Source organism: Falco cherrug, chromosome 1, assembly GCF_023634085.1.
Source record: "Falco cherrug isolate bFalChe1 chromosome 1, bFalChe1.pri, whole genome shotgun sequence".
In the NCBI taxonomy this organism is placed as follows: domain Eukaryota; kingdom Metazoa; phylum Chordata; class Aves; order Falconiformes; family Falconidae; genus Falco; species Falco cherrug.
Window position 1 is genome coordinate 59,304,358 of NC_073697.1, and position 25,244 is coordinate 59,329,601.

General features: G+C 41.5%; 1 protein-coding gene across 1 annotated transcript in view; it reads left to right on the forward strand.

The window, feature by feature from the left end:
- Positions 1–25,244, forward strand: part of KIT (KIT proto-oncogene, receptor tyrosine kinase) — a 58,688-nt gene that overhangs the window by 21,177 nt on the left and 12,267 nt on the right. The window contains exons 2-13 of the mRNA XM_055723438.1: positions 506–745; positions 4,382–4,660; positions 8,007–8,143; positions 10,844–11,003; positions 13,841–14,030; positions 14,753–14,868; positions 20,113–20,227; positions 21,512–21,705; positions 22,810–22,916; positions 23,027–23,153; positions 23,409–23,513; positions 23,597–23,707. Coding sequence (XP_055579413.1) covers positions 506–745; positions 4,382–4,660; positions 8,007–8,143; positions 10,844–11,003; positions 13,841–14,030; positions 14,753–14,868; positions 20,113–20,227; positions 21,512–21,705; positions 22,810–22,916; positions 23,027–23,153; positions 23,409–23,513; positions 23,597–23,707 — 1,881 coding nt within the window. The remainder of the gene's footprint in view (positions 1–505; positions 746–4,381; positions 4,661–8,006; positions 8,144–10,843; positions 11,004–13,840; positions 14,031–14,752; positions 14,869–20,112; positions 20,228–21,511; positions 21,706–22,809; positions 22,917–23,026; positions 23,154–23,408; positions 23,514–23,596; positions 23,708–25,244) is intronic.

Consider the following 25,244-nt stretch of genomic DNA (forward strand, 5'->3'; position numbering starts at 1 on the left):
GTACTGATGCCTTCATTAAACTGGACGCTTCTAGGAGTGTGAGTCTAGCTTTTGAATGCATGAGAGAGCAGTTAAAAAAAGATGACTGTTGAGCAAGGAAACTTTAGTTCTTGGCAACATACTGAGTAAATGACAAAGAATGATTAAAAGTGCTGCCATATAGAATCAGGCTCATATGTTCTTGAATTTAATTTTTAAATAGCTTGGGTCTGTTCCCATTCAAAAGCCAGCCCATCGCAGAAACTGGTACATGTGAAACTAGTTTAAAATGTTTTTTTAAAGGCCAGTTTCTATCTGCGGTTGTTACTTGCTCTGTGTGCCAAAGGTCTTACAAGTCAAAAGGTGTCTGTAGAATTTCACGGTGCCATTGCAGCTTAGTATTTTTAAGAAATAACTCCCGAAATATTAACTGCACATATACAACTATAAATAATGATTTTACTGCAGATAAATATATGATGTTGTATTGAAAGACATTGTATTTTGCACTTTTTTTTTCCCCCAGGTGGTTTACTGCCCCATGAAGAATCTTCACTGGTTGTGAATAAAGGCGAGGAATTAAGGCTGAGATGCAATGAGGATGGACCCGTGACTTGGAATTTCCAGAACTCAGACCCATCGGCAAAAGCAAGGAGTTCCAATGAGAAAGAGTGGTACACCAAAAATGCAACAGTCAGAGACATAGGCAGATACATATGCAAAAGCAAAGGGAGTATTGTCTCATCTTTTTACGTTTTTGTTAAAGGTAAATACCAATGAAGGCATTATTCCCCCCCCCCCCCCTTTTTTTTTTTTTTTTGGCAAAATAATAGGACAGTAAATGCTGGAGGAGGGAATGAATGTGAGGTACAGAGGAAGAACACAGTCTGATAGCTTCTTCCTTGTCCAGTAGAAAGAAAACTTGCTCCCAGCTTTGTTTGCAATGGCCTTTGTCACTGCAGCACAGTTCTGGATGAGTTTCTCTTTACATCCCTGTTGTTTTGTGGTGAAATATACCTGAGCTCCCTAGAAGCTAGCCAAGTGACCTGAATCAGTTCTATGAGTCAGTTGTACTGTAAGGAAGGAAGCAGTATGTAGAAATGTCTTTTTAATTCCATACCATCCATCAGTACAGAGTCATGTAAGTTTGGCCCCAAGCTCTTGATTTATTGAGGCAGTTAGCTAAAGGATTTGGCTTTTTGAGGCTGTGCTCTCAGGCTTCACCAGCAGGCAACAATGATTCCTCTGCCTCCAGCTCCTGATCCACCTTGTGACCGATCAGAAATGTCTCAGATGGGGGAAAAAAATGCCTCTGCTCTGACACATTTTCACAATCCTTTATTACCGTTCTTTCTGCAGTGTTTTCAGATCTCTTCATTTGTTGGCTCCTGGTCTGTGGCTGCATCAGCTGCCCTCAAGCTGACAGTTTACCATGCCTGGCATTCCCTTTTCCTTTCCATGGAAAAGAGCATTTTGCTTCTCCTTCACATAGCTCTGGTGGCCTTTCTTCCCTGTCAAGGGAGAAAAGTCCTACAGCATCCGCTTTCTTAGAGACAGCGTTTGTTGTTCAGCAGGGGTTGTCTCAAAGAGCCTCCTCTGAATCCTACCAATCCTTTGACAATTACTGCAAGGTTGTTCTGCAAGACAGGGAGACAGCAGCATAGCACAGTGAAGAGTATTTTCCTAAAGGAAGATACCTGATGTAGTGGTCACGCAATTTAGAGAGTGCTCCTTTAACTGCTCCTGAATTGTTCAAAGAGCCATGCAGCTACCATGCATAAGTTTTTCTTGACCTGTTTTTCTCTGAGACTAAAGGAAATCTGGCATGTATTTTACCTATATGTGACAAACATTGTTTACTTTATCTACCATGACTGGTAGACTGAAGGTAATGGTAATTATCCTAGAGAGCTGCAATCATAGAGATGTTTGTGCCTTCCATCACGAGTGACTCCTTCACCTCAGGATAGCAAGTGACGCTGCAACTGAGCGTGATTACCAAAGTGTCAGAGAAGATGTGTGGCCTTCGTGCAACATGTTGTTAATTTCTTTGTATTAATTGTGTGAAAAATGTGCAAGCTTCACTTGGACAAGTTCCTGGCAGTAAAATAAGTGAGGTTGGCCACCATTTTGCAATAGGCTGTGGCTTAATGACACCTTACATCACCTTGAAGATGCTACCACGAGCTCAGCTGCTTATGGGGTTGCCATAAGCACCCCATACACTTCCTGCTTGTGAAGCTGGGAATGCAGAGATAACAGGACCAAGAACCTTGATCCTGTGCAGTCCCAAGTGGCACATAAAATGGTGGCAGCTGTTTATCTTTTACATCTGTCTGGATCTATGAAAAGCAAATTTTCTATGCTTCTGTGACCAAGGATGACACAGTGCTGGCAGACTATAGGTGCTTACCTCTTTCACCTTTCTGCTTTGGCAGAGGGTGCCTGTGTTGTATCTGTAGAAGCAGTTTGTGTCCCTATCCAAGCAAGGTTAGTGAAGATCAGGCTAGTTCAGACACTTACATAGGAGAGAAAAAATCTCTTGATTTTGATCTCAAGTCTTTTCAGACGCAAGCAATGATAAGCACCACAACTTGTGTTCGAAACCTGAGGTATTCTCAGAAAACAAGTACTACCCAAGATTACCTGGGGTGGAAAGCCGTGGTGGAAGAACTTGACCATGAGCAGCCTTGTTTGTGCCTGGATTCCGTACAGCAAGTCCTCTCATGTCTTCTCACCATGATGTCTCCCTTCCAGAGAGGGATAAAAGATGAGAGGGAGCACCTCAGCCATTCTGCTTACCCCAGCCAAGGCCTCCCCTGCAATTTCAGCTGTTAGTGAAGCAGGTCTTTGTTCCTTTCTTCTGTTTTCACAAATGTGTGTGTGTGTGGTTTGTTTTTGTGTGGTGTGGGTTTTTTGTTTTTTTTTCCCCTGGGAAGCCATACTTTCTGCATAGTGAAGATGTCTTGGCTCTGTCCATATTGGTTTCCTCTCAGTCCACTTTTTCTCCAATCAGTTAAGTCTTTGTCAGGAGGGACATTTAGATGAGTGCTTCTAGTCCTGCTCAGGAGTGACAGATATTCATAGCATTTTTCTATCTGTGTGCAAAGCATGACACTTTGGTTCTGTTCAGACACGCTTTATTTTTTCATTTGTTAATGGTCTCCATCCTCTAGTCCTAGACTGATGCTTCAAAGCTTTTAGTTTGTGGAGGCTACTTGGGTGGCGGTATCAACTGAGGTTAAAACTATACTCTCAGTCTAAGCTAGAAATCAGCCAGTAACTTCTCTGTCCAGTGATGAGCACCCTTTGACTTGGCATTTCCTAACTCTTTATGTAAATGGCCTTGCTGTATTTTCAGCCTGGTACTTCTCATCTTAAACCAAATGCGCGTTGCGCATCATCTTAACCTAATTCTCTCACTCTTCCTTGTTAAGTTGTGGTTTGTTGATCTTTTATCATTCAAGTTGTACAAAGCCAGTTTGCAATAAAAAAACCCCAAAAAACAACAACCAAAAAAAAAAACCCCAAGAAAACTTTTCCCCTCTGTTTCTACATTTCTGATTCATGCTACTCTGTAGGGAGGGCAGGTAGGAGCTGAAATATGGTGACAAGCACTCTGTAAAAGCCTACTATCCTTTATTTTTGTGTTTGCCTACTAATGGCCAGGTTCTTAGCATTTCAAGTTTGTCACCTATGATGGGCTTCAACCTTGGCTGTAGAAATGTTTAAAGTACTGTATGTTTGTGTGCTGTTGTTGGCTGAGATTAAGCGCTCAATAAAAGCTATCTTGTGAAAGATTACATGATGATTTTTCAGTCAGATATGCTGTTTGTATCCCCTCCCCCCCCCCTTTTTTTTTTTTTTTTTTTTCTGAGGAGGCTGAAAAAAAACCCCTGCTTTCAGCAGGGGAGAGAGAGAGAGAAGTTATTTTACAGAAGTGAAAACCGTAATTTAGGTGCTTTTCAACTTCCATTTGCTCATAAATTTCTTCAAAATCCTTCTGTGGGCATGAAACCTTACAGTCCTGCCATTGGCTAGAAGCAAATTACTTTTAATGGTCTGTGAAAATCTGTTTACTGTTTTGGGGTTGGAGGGTGGAGGTTTTGGAGAAAAAAAAATAAATCATCTCCATCTCCAAATAAAAAAGCAGTAAGATTATTTTTAGTGCACATGATTCTTTAGCGTGTCTGGTATTGAATCCTACTGCACATCTCCTGTTGTGCTGCTCTTTTAATACAAAATTTAATGTCTCTTGGTAAACATGAATTGGGTGATACTTGGTTTTACTGGCTGAATGTAAAATTTTCTTTGATCTAAGTGCCCAGTTGCAGAGTTAGGGTCATCAGAAGTTCCCTGTGCAATGCAAACTTCTCTGACAGATCTTTGTATTTCTTCACAGATCCAAATGTGCTCTTCCTTGTTGATTCTCTGATCTATGGAAAAGAAGACAGTGACATCCTGCTAGTGTGCCCGCTAACAGATCCAGATGTTTCAAATTTCACACTGAGAAAATGTGATGGCAAACGTCTCCCCAGAAATATGACGTTCATTCCCAATCCCCAGAAAGGCATCATTATAAAGAATGTACAGAGGTCATTTAAGGGCTGCTACCAGTGCTTGGCCAAGCACAATGGAGTTGAGAAAATATCAGAGCACATTTTCCTGAATGTGAGGCCAGGTAACACAGGATTTTTGTTTTCTTGTAGAGCACCTGATTTTACCCTTCACCTCCCAGGAGCTGATGGGAAGTGCTGTGAAGCCTCAGCTTGCATCCTGACCTTGTCATGGGGAGGCTGGAGGTGGTGGATTCCTGGAGGCTTCTACTCAAAGCCAGAGGTGCTTGTGCACCTGGAGATTGCTCTGTGGCACCTGTGGCTGCTGCAGCCTGTTCAAAGGAGGGTGGGGGCTTATAAAGCTTGTCCTGGGCAAGTTGTGTTGGGGCACGGTTTGATCTCGTGACACTTGGCTTGTGGCTGTGCTGAGCAGTTGGCCACGATCACTTTTATTTTCTGTTCCTGGTGATTTCCAGGTGTTTTCTTCACCATTCTAAGAAATGTGGGTGTGCTATTAAACTGTGGACAGACCAGTGCACTGAGGTTTGGACAGGTTTGTGCAGGCAAGGTGGAAATTTAGGTGCCTGACTTATATGTCTGTTGCCCACAAGTGACAGCAGAAGGAACTGATTGATGGCATTGAAGAGGGATTCATTGGAGAGGCAGAGCTTGGGGGAGCAAAGGGCCCTTGTTTGTCTCTTTCTTCATGATTGAGGATGATCACAACAGTAGGCATGTGCCCAGATCATGATGAGAAGTACACTGTGGCTGAGCTGCCAGATGCAACACTTGGCTCTGCAAACCTCTTGATTAATCATAGAATCATTTAGATTGGAAAAGGCCCTTAATGATAATGCCCTATATCTGACCTTCACGTGCCCTTGTGCCCTATGGTTGGGTGGTTACGTGGCTTTGGGAGGAAGGAGAAATGCGATGCCTGGCTGCGCAGTGCTTTGCAGGCTGGTTTTGTCTGAGCAGTTTGGAGCCTGCAGTTACCCCCCGTGTCGTTAGTCTGCTGTCTACATCCCAGGAGAGAAGCAGAGGGAGCAGCTGAACAAGCCAGGCTGCCTGGGTGTTTCCTCAGGGGCAAGTAAGTGAGTTTGTTGTGCCTGTAGCTGTGGGGCTCTTTGAAGCAACCCCTCGCTGCTGTTCGCTGTTCGCGCAGCCGAGGTGTCCCGTTGGGTTCCTGTTGTTGGAAGGAGAGCGGCAGGCAGGGGCTGCCTTGGTTGGCTTTGTGCTTTGCGAGGCCTCCAGCCGGCAGCGATGGCGTCGCAGTGGTGGTGCCGAGGCTGCTGCTGGAGCAGGGGGTGCACGGCTCAGGCTGTCGGGGTGCTGTGCTTCCCCTGGCTGCCCGTATTGTGCCAGGCACCAGGAGCTGAGGCCAGGCCACCACCAGCATCTCCCTGAGTGTTGGTGAAGGAGGGCTACCCCGTGGTGTGATGAGGGGGACACATTAGTGTTTGGTCCATGGCTGGGGCTCTGTGACCTGCCCAGTGCCATGCTTGTTGGTGGGTGGGCAGGGGGTGGGCAGCAGAGGCCATCTCAGGTGTGGAGTTTGTTGTGGCAAATTCAAGAAGTCTTTTTTTTTTTCTGATTATTTGGAAACTCTGATTCTATGGTTCTATATAGTGAGTATTAATGGATACTGAATTTCAGTTAATGAGAAGAGAACAAAAGTTTAATCAGTACAGGCATCTCTAGCATTCTTCTTTGATGACAAAAATCAAGACGTTCTTGCTGTCTTGGTTTTTTCAACTGTGTTTTCGGTGGTGGCCGAGGTAAGCAAGCAGTTGATTGACATAACTGACATTTCTCCGACATAAGAGAGTGCATGCTGTGGAATTGGAATATTTCATTATTTACAGGATAAAATTCTGTACTTGGCAATACAGCACTGACTTCAGATGGGAAGGTGCTGACCCGCATCCATCGCCAGCGGCTCACTGACGGTGGGCAGCTGTCGGTGGTCAGTGGGACGTGGGACCGGGTGCTCTGCCTGTGTTCTCCGCCTGGGGTGGGTGTGTGGCAAGCGGGATCATGTGCCAAAGGCCATCAGCAGCGAAGCAGTGTTGTCTTCCTCAGTGCTGCAGTGCTCAGCCCTTAGTGAATTCACTGGGTAAAACTCCCAGTTGCTTCTTTGCTGAAGATTTAAGTGCACAGGAGACCCTTTGGTAGGCAGTGGTTTTTTTTTCATCACGACTGTGGCACCCAGACCCTCAGGCCTGAGCTTCTGGTGCAGAAAGACAGAAGAGGCACCCATGAAGCAGAGAGCTGTGCAGGCATACTCGGATGTACACCAGCCCTGCTCCGATAGCACAGCCAGTGTTTATGTCCAGCCCTTCTCAAAACAATGAGAGCCTTTATGGCCTTACGGGTTTTTATTATAGATGTTTCTGGCGGGTGAGAACACAGCATGCCTTCTGCACTGGCTTCCTCCTGTCTCCCGGGTACTGCTGAATGCCGGGGGCGGGTTTTTATGTGAGCCTTTATATCTGAAGAGCAAACATGTTTCTTTGTTCCCTCCGGTAGCCACTTACTGCAACATGAGGAAAACGTTATTGTTAAAGTATGAATGGCTGAAAAGTGTGGTGTTTTCCTAAGTTTCATGTAATTTACCTAAAAGACAACTACAAAGCTTGTGTCAGAGGCAGGAAGAGAGTCTGGGAGACCTTGTCTGATATATGTTACATTCATAGTTAGAAAGTGAGCCTGCATAAAGGCCCTAGTGGGAAGTTCACTGGAGTCTCATAAATGAGGAAAATTTGAAGAAAGGATGAAGAAAACAGTAAAACAAACTGTGGAGGGAACAGAGAAAGAGCTGAAGAGCTTTGCAGCACTAAGAGACACACCTTCCTCAAATATACCCAGTTGTTGACAAAAGGCATCTCAAAGCAGAACAGGGATGCAGATAGCCCATGGCTGCTTGTAACCAACTACGTCTTGGGTGACAAACTTGTCCATGGTCTTGGCTCCAGCCAACTCTGCAAGCCATTACTGTGAGCAGAGGTTGTGGCGCTTTTAGGGGCAGATGTGCTGAAGTCCTTGAGCTGTACCTGTACTTCCTAGGCTGTCCATCAGGGGCTTTTCAGGGACCTGTCAGACAGCACTTGGTGTCCGCTGTATTATTTTCTATTTAGAAGTTGCAGTTAATGCTGCGCTGGTCTTCCCCAGTGGCTGATCCTCACCCTGTTTTTGGTTCCAGAGTCAACTTTTTAATCCCTGAGGTTTCTTCACACAAGTTGCTACACTCAGACAAGTATTATCTAACTTTGTGTTATTTGTGTAACTTGAAGGGAGATTGATGCAGAAATGGGCTTATTGCAAAGGAACAACTGTGTAATGTGTTAAAGAAATTTGAATAGCTCTTGGAGGCCTGAAACTTTATTGGAAAGTTAATGACTGGTGATTTTTATCCCCCCTTGGAAGCTCTGAAGCTAATGAAAAGTAACATACTTCTAAATTGTTTTCCAGTTCACAAAACTCTTCCTGTCATCACCTTATCCAAGAGCTATGAGCTTCTCAAAGAAGGAGAAGAATTTGAAGTTACATGCACAATCATGGATGTGGATAGTAGTGTAAAAGCTAGTTGGATTTCTCACAAAAGTGGGGTGAGTTCCTTTTTAATTGTATCGTGTATTCCTCGGCACAGTACACAAACTCTCTGTAGACATTCACATGCTTGTCTTGGATACCTGATGCTACATCAGTTTGGATGTGTTGCATTTCCAGAGGTCCCACATTCCACAGACTAGTGAGCAACCAGCAGCAACTGTCCTGTGCCCATGTGGAGGGCTGAGAGGAAAAGCATCTGCATGAGCTTCTCTTCCCAAACAGAAATTAAAGTTAGGCTCTTCAATGTGAAGTTTAGGTGACCTCTGTTGGGCTGCCTAAATACGGAAGCACGGAGTGCCTACACATCACATTGCAATCAATGGGAGCTGCAAATATCAACACATGGACTGCAAATTACATATTCTAGTCGTTATCATTAACAGTAAAATACCTGCTAATTAGCATGGGATTGTGTGTGACAGGAATAGTAGTAAGCATTCACAGGAATGATTAATTCATTTAAATTACATGGTGTGCCTCACTAACTGGGAAAGTTCTGAAAAATGAACCAGAGAACTGGCTTCTGTCTTTAGTGATAGATGAAGTTACTGCCTGGCATCACCAAATTAAATTATTGGCAGGCTAAGTGCTCCAGGAGAGTTCATTATCAGCAGCACAGCTATTCTGCAAACGAGAGGCAGAGAGATCCCCTCCCCTGGTCAGCCAGCGTGCTGCCAGCTCTGCCTTTGAAAGAAGCAGCAGGCACTGGGTTGTTTTTAAGGACGCTTCTTGGTCTTCCGGGTATACTCGGAAATTAATTAAAAGCCCTTTGAAGACCTGTTAGTAACTCCTGCTGTATACGCTCCCATGCTAATTGGCTGGTCTTTTACTGCTAATGTTAGTGACCAGAATACGAAATTCGCAGTCCACGTTTGCATGGAAAAAAGGGCTTCTGTGATGCTGTGATGTTTGGATAAATCACGTCTCCTCAGACAGATAGCGAACGGGAGGCCCGTTCCCTGGAGCTGGGCATGCCATGCTTACCTAATCGGCTGGCTCTGGCAGAGCTGCTTTCGCTAAGTGCTCGCTCTCCAGAAATCCCACCTCGCAGCTCCAAAGGTGTGGAGATCTAAATGACATGAAGGCAGCATGGGAGATGCATATGGGGCTTCTGGTCCTGTGCCAAGGTCAACTGCAAGTCTTTCATCTGAGAACTTAATTTCTTTTCTCATTCCTCTCCCTTTTCTTTGTTACAGTGTGATGAAATCAGGGCTTTCCCTGAAGTTTTTGTGCTTTATCACTTTTCATTTGATGAGTAAAAGCCACAAGGAAAATATTTTTGATCAAATAAGTTTGACCTTTCTGTCCTTTCTGGTAAATAGCAGGGGATGCTATCTTTTAAATATTGACTATCAAATTAAATGTTGTACTGAAATAGAATACATAAAAAGTCATGTTTAAATAGGTGTGGAATTACATTTTGTCCTGAATAGGTGAGAGGAAAAAAACCCAAAATACTTTTTCCTTGTATGACTGAAGTTATCGCCACTTTTGAAAAATTAGGAGACTTGTTACAAGCAAGCATATCCAAAAAAACAGACTTCTATTTGTGATTATTATAGCTCAGGAGGAATCAAAATTACATTGAGAAGATTAAATTTATCTAGAAGCTCTTGAAACCTCCAAGAATGAAATCATTCTACTAGAAAATCATAACAAGTCCAGGTCTACATTTGGATTAATCAATGTAAATTTATCAGTCTTTTCAACCACATAGAGCATTCTCACAGAAACTAAAGTCAACATCTCAAAGCATTTATTTTTTCTATGCATACGTAGGCATAGAATCATGATATACTTAATGCTTTCAAAAGAGAATGAAGTTTCTAGTTGCCTTAAGGTTAATAAATCTAGATTGCTATGGACCAAGAATCAGAGTGGCTTCCAGTGTACGCCTGCTGCCAGCAGGTCACTCTGCAGTATGTCTGCAATCAGGAGATGCTGGGGCCTCAAGGCACAGAGCAACCCAGTTTAAGATGAAGGTCCAGCACCTTAAATTCTCTCTTGTCATTCACTGAGAAGCATTGCAACCATTAAAGAGCAGTGATTTTTAGGCACCACTTGAGTGGCGAACCACACTTCAGAGTTGCAATGGCTTTGTACAATAGCTGCAGCTTCTGAGCATTAGGAAGGTCAAAACCCGGTGGTCATTTTGCATCAAGCCCTACAGCTAGAAGTGTTGTTAGTGCAAATAAAACCTTTGGTTGGTTCCTTACCTTCATCAGCATTAGAAATTCAGCCAGAGTGAGCTGGGTCTGACCTTGACACAAGGCAGTTGACCTTGGCACAGGCACCCTTTTCTTCACATGACTGAAACATTTGAAGAAATTAAATGTTTAATCTTTGTGGCTTGGGCTGGTCTCTCCCATTGGCACTGTCAGGGCAGGTGAACACACATACATGCACACACATACACACATTCCTGCCTTACAGTGGAGCTTGAGGAGGGGGAAAAAAAAAAGGAATAAGGGGAGGGGATAGGGCTTAGGAGAGGACATTATCTCCCAAAGACAGCTGATCACACACTTGTTTTGCATGGAGAGATTCTAGTGACAGGTTTGTCGTGCTGGCTTATTATTCCGGTTTAAAGTTATGAATATTAATATAGCAAAGTTATAATTACTTCTATTTTTAATTTATCTGGGAAAGATGCTGCATACACAGTGTTTTAGATGTTAATTGTTTTTTACCGACAGATTGTTACAAGCAAAAGCAGAAATTTGGGTGATTATGGATACGAAAGGAAATTAACATTGAACATCCGTTCAGTGGGAGTTAATGATTCTGGAGAATTCACATGCCAAGCAGAAAACCCTTTTGGAAAAAACAGTGCCACAGTAACCTTGAAAGCACTAGGTAAATGGTTCTTGTAGAAATCTTAATTTTTTTAAGAGTGGGAGGTAGAAAGTGAGAACACTAGGAAGCCTTCCCTTCCATCTCTCTCCTTTCCCATAAACCTCAGTGAGTAAAGTTGCTTTATTAAAAGATTATTGTTGACTGGTACCATAGGGGATGGCTGAGGAAGTATTGTGGTGTGTATGACCACTTTAATTTCTGTAACCCTTTGCATGGTATTGGAATGTGATATTAGAACAACCATCCAACAGTGTTTCCATCTCTCTGGTTTATCTCATTCTTCCCAGTTTAATTTTAAATTTAGATCAGTCTCAGCAAGTAGTTTACCTTTGCCTGGTACTATCCCTATGCTTAAGTAATTTCACAGTACAAGCTCAAAGCATATCTTTAATATCTACCTTCTAAGCATGGGAAATGTTGCTGACATTGGCATGTCAGTGTTTTTTACATAAAGCTATATATGTACCTCTATTTAAAATAATGCTGTGAGGTATGTGGCAGTATGCATAGACAGCATTAAATTGTTCCAGAGCTCGCCCCCGTGGTAAACACACTATCCATCACTTCCACAGGTTTCGGATTGTGTCCCTTAGCAGTGAGCAAACTCCCTCCCTCCTCTTGTTCGACTTGCTTAGTCTGCTATATATTAGCTTTGTGACACACAGTGCCTTTTGAATTTTAAAGCTGCTGAAACCTGCTAATTTGATAAATTAAGGACAATTAAGGACATATTGATATAGTTAATAAGATCATTCTGAAGAAGCCTGTGTAGTTGGCTACAACTGTTTCAGTTCCTTGCCATTCAAGGATGTAGTAACTGAGGGAAGCATAGCCTTGGATCCTCTTTGCTTTTCAAATCTGTTTTTCTGTTGCACAGTATTCCTGCAACATGACTTGTTTTCCTTTCCCTGGTAACTTAAAGAAAACAGAAGTGTTTGACCTATGCGGGTCAAATCTTCAGCAGAGCAGCAGAGGTTTGAGTGCCCTTAACCTTGCTCCACCATTTGAGGGGGTCGGCTCATAACAGCAGTGATGTCTTCCTCATTTTTTTACAGGAGAGACTAAATTCATGTGTTAAAGAGTGAACCACTGTGAAGTACCAAAGAAAATCTTTTCCCAAAGGGGAGCAATATGAAAGCTTTTATTATAAGAAGAGGGAAGTTCTTCACTACAGAAATTCTTAGGACTACTACGTATGCAAATGTGGCTTTAGAAAGGATTCACTTTAGAAGGTCTTGGGACTAAAAGAAAGCATGACATTATAAAAAGCCGAAAATAAAGTAACAAGTTTGTATTTAGTAAAATGCAGTGTGTATTTAATTTAAAAAGTGAGAGAAAAGCAGGAATCTTTCCTTTTCAAGATACTTTTCTCTCCCCACCCTCTCAAATTTGACTTAAAATAAAATAAACTCTATCTCATGGATGCCTTTCATCATTCATTGTCAAACTGACTATATTTACCTGAACTGTGCCAGGTCCCAGAGTCCTGGGAAGTGGTGTATGGTGTGTACTGGAGAGATCCTGGGATTGTATCAGAACCTAAATTGCTGTGACTTTAATGTTAGCCAAAAGGTTTACAAGAAATAATGACTTATTTTTGGTAAATTTTCCTAATTACTTTTTTTGACAGTTAATTTACCTAACTTTAAACGGTTTCTAGAACATCATTTTGGGGACTGATAGCACAATCATAAGATTTTATTTGCAGGCTCTTGGGTCCGAGTTTGAATCTAGGTTGTATAGAGGATCCTCTGTTTATGTAGAAAATAGAAAAACTCTGTGAAGGAATTAAAAATCTTCAGTTTCCAGATTTAAAACCTTTTTACCTTTTCTAATGATGGAGAGCATTTTAGAGCATACCTGCCTGCTGTGAGTTTACTTCATCCTTTCTTCTCCAAAGCATCTGTCAAGTGCTATGGCAGCTCCATATGCTTTCAACAAGCCCCGCTGGCTCTGGTTTTCCTGAGCTCAGGTGCCCAGCTGGCCACAGCAGTTTGATTACTACGAAGTGGGAAGAAGCAGTGATCTGAGGTTGACTTTTTGTCTAAATTCAGGCACTCTCAGTAAATGTGTTTCCTTGTAATTGCAATCTGCCTGTCAAACTGATAATTCCCGTATGAATTTGTGTAATAGGACTGAAAAATTCATCTTTTCAAAATGAATAATCCTGAAGCTGATGAGTTTATTAATGAAATTAAAACCACTGCAGTAAGGATGCTGCTCCACATGATATTTTGGAACGGAACTGCACAATGATAAATGGTATCTGCCAAATAAGAGATTAAGACCCAGCAGCAGATGAAGAGAAATGCCTTAGTTTAAAACAATTGGTATCCAGGGCTGTGGACTTAGCACATTTTTGTCTAATTACAGTTTTTAATAGCTTCATGTGTAATGTCAGTTTTAATTACACTTTACAAAGAAACCTTAAGTACTCTAGTATATTGTCATAAATGATGAATTTATTTTGCTTTTTTCTTAGTGTTTCTTTCATACCAGACAGTTAGCAACTCTGATTTTTGGAAAAATATAAATACTTGAGTAGAATGAAACATGTGCTTGCATTTTTCCAAACACAAATAGAGGGTATTTATCACCAGAAGATGGAATTTCTTTCAAGGCACTCGAGGCTGCTTTAAGTCCTGTGCCACTTTGCTGTGTGTAGCTAGTGGCCTTGGTTTTGGCAGGTGAGGGTTCAAGTTCTTTGTAGGTAAGGTTTCCTGTTTCACAGCTGAATGTTTGATCACTGATCTTGAAGAAGTCTAAGTGTGGTTAGAGCACTGGCAGTCTTCTAAACGGCCCTGAAATTGTTTTTGTTCTCCTCTTATGGCCATCAGCTAAAGGATTTGTCCGTTTGTTTGCAACAATGAATACCACAATAGATATAAATGCAGGACAAAATGGAAATTTAACAGTTGAATATGAGGCATATCCAAAACCAAAGGAAGAAGTCTGGATGTACATGAACGAAACATTACAGAATTCATCAGACCATTATGTCAAGTTCAAGACTGTGGGCAATAACAGGTAATACGAATGACTGTAAGTGCTATCGGTTTCACTTTGGAACAGTGAAGTAGATAGGGTCTGCTCTGGAAAGAAGAAAACGGAGATGGTGAGAAAATTATGATTATAAAAGATCTTGTAGTACGCATGGCTTACCACGGTAACTGGTGCAGTCTGCTGACCTTGATTTGGAATAGCATTGAGCTAACCACACCATCAGAGAGGACCAGTGTGCCATATACTCATGACTCGCCTACAAGATGCAATTCCTGCCCAATAAGCAAAAATAAGAATTTAAAGTTGTTTGTGTGTGTGGTGACTCCCTCTACCACCACGGCAGAGCCCAATGCTCTGGATAAAAGCTTATGCTTTTATTTCTGCTGTGCACTGTTCCCTCCTGAATCCTGGTCCTCCAAAAATCCAAAAGCACCTAGCAGATGTAGCCTGGGTTGTGTGTGAGTTCCCTCCTCGGGGAGTAAAGGAGCAGGTGGTGGTGTGTGTGTGTGTAGGGTCTGAGCCTGGTGCTGAACTGTCACCCGGGCACACATCCGGGTGTTAGAAGTGGTAAAACCTTTGGGCACTGTAGTGCAAGTGCAGTCATAATGCAAGATAAGAATGTTTGCGTGGTCAGTGTCTGCAGAAGAAGACGGTGTGTTAATAATCACTGTTTAGCTTCCACGTAGCAATTGCCTGTTCACCGCAAGTTGCGAGCATCAGTAATGCTTGATTTTTTTTCTTTACAGTTATACAAGTGATCTTCACCTTACCCGATTAAAAGGAACAGAAGGAGGCATTTACACATTTTTTGTGTCCAATTCTGATGCCAGCTCTTCTGTAACATTTAATGTCTATGTGAAAAGTAAGTAAAGTGAACAGTCTGAAATATTTCATTATCACAGTCATTGTATTTTATACAAAATAATGTATGCACAAGATGTCACAGTGTGGCTCAGTATATGAGAGGCTTTCTGAAGCGAAGCACATGCTGGAAAACTATTTAAATGTCAAGATATAAAAGTGCAGAGTACTTACACAAATCCACCTACTATCCAGCATGACCTTCCATTCTAGTGAAACTATGCTAGATGTTACCAGAAAGCAGCTAGATAGTTTATATAGGAAAAAAAACTGTATCACCTGGAAACACAATCTCAAAACCAAACATGTACCATAAAGCTTTGATAATTTCAGGTGGAGCAGGATATGCTGGGATTATAATTTGCATTTTTGGCAGCCAAGTTAAGCTATTAATTGTCTTTAATTCATTTGGGTTGGATGCAGAGTTTGAAATCTTGTCAGGAGAATTATACACTTGTGCCTTTTGGCATCTAAATACTCCTTTATAATGATATAGATCACCATTGTTATAGAGAAATCTGCATAACTTTACAAACGTATGTGCTGTCATCTTCAGGACATGCTTGTTAAAGACCACCATCAGTCTCAGTTCCAAACAGTGTTCTTAGGCAAGACAAAAACTAAAATTCAAAATGAATTCAATGAAACCTTCAGGAAGCCCTGTCTTTCTTAGCAGAGCCATCCTGTTAGAGCATTTCATGCACTCAGCAGACAAATATTGGCAGCTGCTAAAGGCCAGGCTTAAGGAAAATTAAACCAGGAGGGGACTGCAGGCAAACTGGAGAAACTAAGGCGAGGTTGACCGATGCCTTCAAGCCTAGCAGGAGGAACCGTATAGACAGTGAGTGAATATGCTGCAAGTACAGTTCTGTGTTGCTGCTGTGATTTAGCAGCAGTGTGTCCTCCAGTTGTAGGTTTATGCAGAGGAGAGTTGAGACTTCCACAGATGCACAAAATCCTAGATACTAATTTCTGAATTTTTCTCATTTATCACTGAAAGTCAACATTTGTGGTGTTGCTATTAGCAATGCCATAGTTTGGGTCTGGAAATACTACTTGGGCTCCTTTCAGAACATGGCATTTCTTCCTTCGTCTGTGAATGCTGTCATTTGTATTCCTGTGCTTTTTCTGTTTCCTGGTTGTGATTTCTGAGATGAGGGCACCGGCAATCTCGGATGTCCTTTGCCTCCATGGATGAGTGCGGCTTAGAGTCATGAGGGACAATTCTACTGTTTTACAGATTAGTGGAGCAAATTGTTAAGCCAGAATTTAATTTCTGGGAAGGAATGGGAGAAATTGCAGGTTGCCTGTGGAACTGTCAGTTCATATGAGGTTGGATGGTATTTTTTGACTTGCAGCATCATGTCAGATGGAGCAAGGGGCTGTTCATGGTTCTCCCAGGCTCTGCAGGCCGCTTGGGAACAGTCTGGGCATAAGAACTAAAAAAAAAAATAAACACACAGTTTTGTCATCATCAAGCGTCAGTCTCGGTGCAGAGCTCCACGTTGCCGCTTTTGAAGAATGTGCTACTTGATAAAAGCTGAAAACTGCTGTAGATGATGGCTAGGAAACCAGACTAGGAAGAGCATGGTGAAGCAGGATGGCCAAGGCAAGATGAGCATAGAGAGTTTAGTTCTGAAAGGCTCGCCCATGCAACCAGCAGTATTCAAGTGTTATTCCCTCTTGCTTCAGCTACTGGTCTTGCAAGTGGTAAGGTCAGTCTTGGGATACAATGAGGACATTTAACCAGTCTCATAGAGCTCACGTTACCATGCACTGTGGCCCTGGGCAGGCTGCAGCTGTTGTTGGAGCAGATGGATTTGACACACTCGTAAAGTTTCTTTTGGCATTTTGACAAAGCTCCTGCAAATACTTATTGATTTCAAAAAGAGGAGGTAAAATAGGTTGATCCTTCTAGGGGTTTGTTTTTAAGAATAATAAGCTGTTTTCAGTAGCTGGTAAAATGCTTATCATTTAGTTATGAAACAAACTGCATGACAACACGCCATGTTATTTGACATCGCAGAGAAACTGCCAAAGGTGAGTCATGTGTGGGTGGGTCAGATCCTGATCTAATGGTGTGTCTTGACCTGGCACTGTTGTCAGCAGGGATTCACATAAATTGCTGGGATGTAGCTGTGATGTTTACATGTCTGGCTTGGGCAAGTAATCAGCAGAAAGTAATCAAACAGGTAGAACAGGATTCATCATCAGGAGGATGTCTTCACATAAACAAAAATTGATGCTGAGGCATTTGCTGAAAGACTTGAAAAATCCAGTGCAGAAATACACATTTAGCAATTGTATATGCTAATCTAAAACAATACTAAATTACTTAAAAAAAAATAAATGTAGTAATTCATAGTGAATGTGGCATAAAGCAAGTAAGGAAGGAGCTCTGAAATTAGGAGCCAAAAAGAAAATTACAACTTGACAAGCAGTGTGCTGAGCTGAGTTACAGTTAAGAAATCATAGAGCTCTCCAGAGTGGCAAGGTACAGTGCATCTAGTAATTAGTAGAAGAATCTTCCAACTAGTATCTGAATTTAGTGCAAGATAATAACTGGGCTTAATTATAGTCAACAAAATATTATCTGTGCAGTTGGGGCCCATTCTGCAGAGAGAAAACTGGTCACAGTATTATAGATCACGTGAAGCCAAGCTCAGCAGTTTTCCTGTCGTTGGACTACACGGTGAACAAATGAAGGGTCACCATGGTATTATATAAAGATTTGTTCAAGTTCAGAAGATGTAGCTCCAGGAGGAAAGCCCTCTCTTTGAGTGTGATGACAGACAATACCTATTAAGTGTTACTTCTTAGACACTTACTTCATTAACAATGAAGAAAAAGAAATCGATGATAGAAAGAAATTAAATGTATAACAATATTATACAGAGCATCGAATTAAAATAGGAGTGACCTCTTTTCAGTCATCTTAGATTCAGAATCAACATTAATAAGAGGTGAAAAACAGTTAATAGTCTTAGTGAAATCAGAAGTTTAAGACATCTAATGACTGATTATGGAAGGCAATATGCATATATGCTGAGCAATGTAATATGTAAAGGGTTAAAGCCAAAACAGTAAGCAAAGTCTAGTCATTAAGAGCCTGTCTGATACCAGGGGTAATTAGGCAGTGCAAGTCATAAAGTCTAACACAGTAAAATCTCTTTTGAAAAGATGTTTGGTGATAGCTTGGCATTGTTTTGTGAAAGCCAGTCCATCTTTGCCCCAGTGTCCCCTGGAGCACCTAAGCTGGCAAAGGGCACAGCCCAGGGTGCAGCAGTAGCCTCAGTCCCCTTGCAGTACTGGCTGTGGGGGGCTCCTCACTGCCGCAAGTCTCAGAGCCGGGGAGGCTTGGGAGCACTCTGTGATGGTGGGGAGAGGCTGATCACACGGATGGCCACATCAAAGCACTTCACCAGCAAAGCACTTCACCAGGCGAGTCACAGGTAGTGATGCTCTCAGGTAAGCTGCTCCCCGTGGCACCGGGGCTGGACCACCCTGCTGGCGGCACGAGCCCTGCACCGCCTCTTGTCTCCCTCTGCTGCTGCAGGATGAGTCCATGTGAACTGGTGTAGAGAGGCTTTTATTGCACTAAGTTTTTACAGTGAAAAAGCCTGACTGATGTGGGCATTTTTGTTTCCCTCACTCAAAGTCAGAAGATGGTAGATACTGCCCAACACTGACACAATATTTTTTTCTGGGGCTTAATGTTCACATTCCTCTTATATTTGACTTTTCATTTATCTAATTTCTTGAGTTGCGTTGCTTTGTAACATTGCTTGAAACATAGCATATACCTAAACAAATTGCATATAGGTGGTAGATTAGCTAATTACAATTTCACAGTCCGACCATTTTGATAGAGTTCTGTGTATTCCATGAGCACTGAGGCTGGGTGAGGTGCTGTGTTCTCTCAAAAAGTTCCTCACCGAATGGGTAATGCTGAAAATCCATCTCAGCATCTTACAATGTTTGGTTCTTGGTGGCTTGTATAAAACACAACATGCTGATTTAGAAATGAAAGAACATTCGGTTCCTGTAACATGAGTCAGGAGGAGATGCTATGTGATTGAGAATATACATGTGCTTTATTGCCTCTAATTTAATCAGCAAGTAGATTATTCATTAAAAGCTAATGCTGTGCAGTCTTTGTATGTGGATTTTATTTGAATAAATCTGCCTTTTCCCACTGTAGTCTATACAGCTTCACTACTTTCTAGAATATTAGAAGTTCGTCTTACAATTCTGTAAAGTTGTATTAACTGATAATAAAGTCTTAACTTGTACCTGTCAGGTGAGCAGCCTCATTGCAATAAGTCTGTTTTTTCCATAAATTTCTTCTTGGATGGTTTTGCAAGGAAGCTAAGGCAGTTATGGGAAATAAGGCCTCTAATTCAAGTTTCACCAAGAAAAACATCTTGCTGTGTTGGTGGCATCCTTGGTTGAAGCCTGTGACATTGGACTAGTAACGGTAAAGTCAGTCTCATCATGCCGGTTACCAGCCATACTTGAAGCAGCAGCTCCTGAACTGCCTGCAGGACTAGCTCTGGTGCAGGATGTGGCAGAAGGTGTTGGCTGACTGGATTGCTTTCTGAACTACCCGAGCCATCATGAATTATCGTTTGGAAAGCTTGTACGTTCAGCTGAATATTAGCTTCCTGTACGTGCAGTGTTTCTGAGAGTCAGGCAGTTGGGCATTTCGGTAGCAGTATCTTGGAGGGACCTACGTCCTCTGTGGGAAGGAGGAGGTCTGCACTGGCTGCCTTGCACTGTAGTTCCTTTTCTGGCTGCGGTGGTAGTATTTAATACATGACAGATGTAAGAGAGATGTGGTTTGACAGATTCGGTATGCTTATAACTGTGAAGGAACCGTCCTTGAAGGCAGGTAAAGTCGTGCTTGTGCAGGAACAGGAACTGCACTGTTGTTTCAAGTGCACATTTTGGGTTGTTTAAGCTCTGGGCTTTGCTGGTTTAGGATATTTCATGGAACCGAATACTCAGTGGAGGTAGGGTATTCTTCTGAAATTCTGCCCAAGCATTCAGTGTAAGAACTGGTATTTTCACAAGATGGTCAGTGCTTGCAGGGCACCAATTCAGACCCAGACACCCCTGAACATGCAAAGCTCTGTTCAGCTGAGTAATTCCACAGACGATGATGCACACAGGTTGCTGGGGTGAGCAGCAAATAGCAATGCAAATTCTGTGTTCCCCTAACGTGACTCATTTTTGTTTATTGCAGCAAAACCGGAGATTCTAACTCTGGATATACTTAGCAATGGTGTTCTCCAGTGTGTAGCAGCTGGATTCCCAGCCCCTACCATATACTGGTATTTTTGCCCAGGAACTGAGCAGAGGTGAGTTAAGTAAACCAGGGTCTCCAAAGGTTAGTCTAGATGCAACACACCCAATTAAATTAAGAACATAAAATGACTCAGTAACAGTCTCAGTTGTTTTTTTTTTAATGGTTAAAAAAAATTTGAACATTTTTAAAAAATGTTCAAACGTTGCATCACTGTTTTAATCATTTTTGGCATTGCATTATTTGCAGTGGTTTGAGAGAAGGCAGGGATATGATTCATTATTTTGCTTTGCATTCTGTCTTTGAGTGGGGAATAAGCAATATTTTCTGCTGTGGAAAAGTAAAAGGCAAACTTTCTCTCTGCTGCAAGCTAGCTGAGGTTCCTGTTAGTTTGGCCCCAAATGATACACATTCTGCATGCAGTTTCACAGAATGACAATTGCAAAGTCACTTGTGAATATGGCTGTTACCTTTTGTTTTATTGCCTAGTGATATAATTTTTCAAGACATAAAGTAATTAGATTTCTATTCACATGAAGCATATGATAAGTAAACAAGGCTGGAGTTATTATGAATAAAACCTGATGTTTAGTTACCACATTTCTAAAAAGACTGCGTGTTTCACTGTGAAGTGAGCATTTGTGAAGCATGTTTTAAGGTTTTGTTTGACTTCCACCATGGTTGTAAATCTCATACTAGCAAGTCATGAGTCTATATAATTTGTTTTATGCCTAAAATAATTGTTATTGCCTCATTTTTTAAAAATAGTACCTTTTTTAATCTTAACTGTGTGCTCATGTAGTAAATATTTGACATATGAAGGAGAGGCAGCATCCTGAGATAACAGAACGGCCTGGTTTTTGGCTGCATGTAATCTTGATGGTGGTGTATGTACATCATGGATTTTTATTTTTTTTTGTGCTGTAATAAAATGATGCTTGGGAAAGTTTTCCAGAGAGGTAATAGACCACAGTTGCTCAAATCTGAAGCTGGAGATGCAGGTGGAATGGTACAAAAACTGCAGTGGACTTACAGACCTGTAGGTGTATCTAGCCAAAAGCAAACACAAAGACCTCATGTGTCCAGCTGGGTCAGGCTTGGTGTAAATGTACGTATCCATTCCACCCACTATGTAGAAGACAAGGAGACATTGTGAGTAGGCTAAGTTTTGAGGATAAGATCTTCAGCTGAACCCCGTTGTAGAGCAGTGTCGTTCAGTTATCTGGTGGTCTGGCAGTGCCTATCTGCCTCAACAGCAGGACCTGTCATCCATTCCAGGAGCATTCATTGGCAGAGGTAGCAGTCATTGGCAGGTAACTGTCAGTATTGTTTCTCCCAGGTGTTTTGATTCACCGACAATATCCCCCATGGATGTCAAAATCAGTTACACAAATTCATCAGTGCCGTCATTTGAGCGAATCCTGGTTGAAAGCACCATTAACGCCAGTATGTTCAGGAGCACTGGCACAGTGTGCTGCGAGGCCTCCAGCAATGGGGACAGGACCTCTGCTTTCTTCAACTTTGCTATTAAAGGTAATGGCTGGAGCGAGTGAGACCATAAAACGTGGGTGCCGTTCAGCTCTCTCTAAGAGGATTTTAAATGGTTTACCATTGCCATAAGAAAGTTTATGGTACTGTGGTTGGGTTGAGTGTATGATAACGTATTATGCTGTGTGTTCTGCCTGTCAAAGCATTGCTTTAATTTTTCAATGAATATTGTGGTGTTGTCTTTTTACGGCTACAGATCTGCAGCGTAGTAAGTAGCTGGTTTTCTTCTGTCTGTGCAGCACAGGGACAAACCACCTGCAGCATTACACTGGCTTTCCCTCTCTCTCACTTTTCTTTTCCTGTCATTGTCCTTTTTAACTATTTAGGCCATTACTTTTTTTTTTAAGGAAATACTGCATTTTTTTTGTTTTGTGGTTTTTTTTTTTTTTTTTTTTTTACAATGTCTGAGGAAAAATGCGGTCCTGAACTTGCCTGGAGCCTAAAGTCCCTCCTGTTGTAAACAAAGTAACGACAACATACTGCAAAAGTGCTTATGAGTTTTGTAGAAGTATTTGTGGGTTTGGGGGGGGGGGGGGGGGCGGTGAACACTAGAATATAGATGGCTTGAAATGTGTTTGTAAATCTGTGCTCTTCTCTGCAAAATCAAATGTTCTGCTGCTTCCTTTTTTCTGTTACACCCAGATATAAACAAATAAGCCAGATTTGGGGCAGATGGGTTTTATTGGAGTGGTATTCCTTTGCTACTCGGCACAACCTCTACTTGTAAAGACTGTGCTGTAGAGATCAACCTTGGGGGGGAAAAATAGAAGAAATTAGGACTTCAGAACAAAGGTTCTTTAACCTAACTGAGATCATGCAAACCCCTTGCATTAATTGATCTCGGTGTCATGCCTCCTGAACTGCTGAAGCTGAGACTCCCAAGGCAACAAAGTGGATGGCTTCTGTGCCAGCTCTGTCCCCCACAGCTTGTTCAGGAAAACCATTCTAATACTTGGAGCACATCTGGGAAAGTCAAAACCCCAAACTGTTTTTCACAAGGAAGGACCAAGGAAAAGTTTTCACCTGCATCTTTTTAAGATAGTTTTTCTTGTTCAGTATTTAAGCAGAATTTTCTCTGCTTCTTTCCAGAACAAATCCGTACCCATACCCTTTTCACCCCTTTACTAATTGCGTTTGGAGCTGCTGCAGGACTGATGTGCATCATAGTCATGATCGTGGTGTACATATACTTACAGGTAAAATCAGAAGCCCTCCTGCCTGAGTTAGGAAAGTGTGTGAACTGCCTGTGGAGCCTTCAGTAGTGACAGCTGTTCTCTTTTTTTTTCTTTTTTTTTTTTTTTTCCAGAAACCCAAATACGAAGTTCAGTGGAAAGTTGTTGAAGAAATAAATGGAAACAACTATGTTTACATAGACCCAACACAACTTCCTTATGATCACAAATGGGAATTTCCTAGAAACCGGTTGAGTTTTGGTTAGTTTAGATTTATTTAACTTCATCTACAAGATGAAACCTCTAGGTCTCATATGAGACTTTGGTCAAACACAGGAGGGTTTTGTCAAAAAGACTTTAATAATGCAAACAGTGATAATTGTTCATACTTACCTTGGGACAAAAAGCAAGCAGGCATATCTGCAATAGCTTCCTTGATATCATAAAACAAAATGTTGAACCCTTCAGGAAGAAGTGCTCCAAGTCATTACAGAGTATTTTGGTTTGCTTTATTAGGTAAAACCCTTGGTGCTGGAGCTTTTGGAAAAGTTGTTGAAGCCACTGCTTATGGTCTATTTAAATCTGATGCTGCGATGACAGTAGCAGTAAAGATGTTGAAAAGTAAGTTGCTGTAATATACTGAACAATTTTTTCTCACTTCTGGTTGGTGTGTTACATATTGAACTTTGTGCTTTGCCTTGCAGCGAGTGCCCATTTAACGGAAAGAGAAGCCTTGATGTCAGAGCTTAAAGTGCTGAGTTACCTTGGAAACCACATTAATATCGTGAATCTGCTTGGAGCTTGCACTATTGGAGGTGGGGTTATCAACAGATTATTGATTATTTCTGTTCCTTTTTTATTGCTAGAAGGAGGAACCTTAAGAAGAGTGCTGTGCTGCTAAGTGTAGAAATCTTAAATACGTTACTTGTGTAGGCAGGTTGCAGATCATTGTCACTATCACCTAGGAATTACTGAATTTAGATTTTAGGCTCACCCTAAAAGCAAGTAATGAGACCACTCTATCTGCAGCTGAACAGGAAGGTTGCTGTTGTTCTCTTTCATGTGAGCCATTGTGCCCTTGCTTCATGAGAGATGACAAAATACATGCCGTAAGTTTTTTCCTCCACCACGCTGTTTCTCATGAATGAGAAAAGATAAGTGAACTGGTTCCTTGTTGGTATCCAAGGTGAAGTCAACAGGCCTGTCTTGTATAGTCTTCCAACCTTCTGTTTAAACTGTAAATGTGTCTGTTTAGGCACCACTGAAGTTACACGTTCTAAGCAGCAGAAAGTTGAGAAAAAGAATTTTCCAAATAAACTATTGCACAACCCAAATGTTTCACATTTTAGTATTTCTAAGTTTGATTTCGTACATAGTTAAGAGTTACAAAACAGCTGAATTGTCAATTATGAGTGATACAGTCCTGTATTTTTAATTTATGTTCATTTTAATGTGAAAAATGGTGTTGCTTCTTACACAAATATTTGCTCTTCCAGTTTTTGCCTCATTTGTCAAAGAAAAGGAGCTGTAAAAACTCATAGTTTTAGACAGAGGCAAACCATTTCTTACTTTCACATTAAATGATTTAAAAATAAAATGAAATGGTTTTGTTTAAGCAGTCAACAAAGCAGACTTACTGGCCTGAGTGCATGTCTGTCTCAGCTGAAAAAATGTGGCATCTGTAAGAAAATCCCACCACAAACACAACTTTTGCTATTACAAAAGCTGTAATTTTTAACTGCAGAAAAATGGAAATAAACTAGTGAGGTTAGAAATGGTGGTAATGAATAACCTTACAGATGAAATAACACACAGTGCAATTACATATTCAAGGGCCATAGCTGGAGTCATTCACTCAGAAAACATATATTTGATATATAAACCTCCGTGCTGGAGATGACTTGATTCTCCTTTCCGATTTCATTTTAATATTCTAAGACCTTGTGCAATGTAGTTTTCTGTCGGAGCGGGCTGTTCTGTTTGAATGATTTTTCCTATTATACTGCAGAATATAACACACTACATCATTTCCAAAACATTACTGAAGGAGTGTGAAGCTCTACTGTAAACAGAAGTGAATCAAAAGGATTAATGTTGGAAGCTTGAATTACTCTAACGTTTGGAACAAATAACTTCCTTCAGGAAGTGAGCAAAATCAAACAGATGTGTCTGGCCAGAAACATTATCACATGGCAAAAGAGAAAAAGACTTATTTGTTTAATTTTTGTACAATGCAATGCTATTGAGGGGACCGGGAAATTAATTGGGAGCAACGCTGCTTTAGCTGGACCATAGTTGCTGTTCTGTGAAAGGGAAGATGCTGGGTTACTTTTCTATAACTTTTCAAGTCTA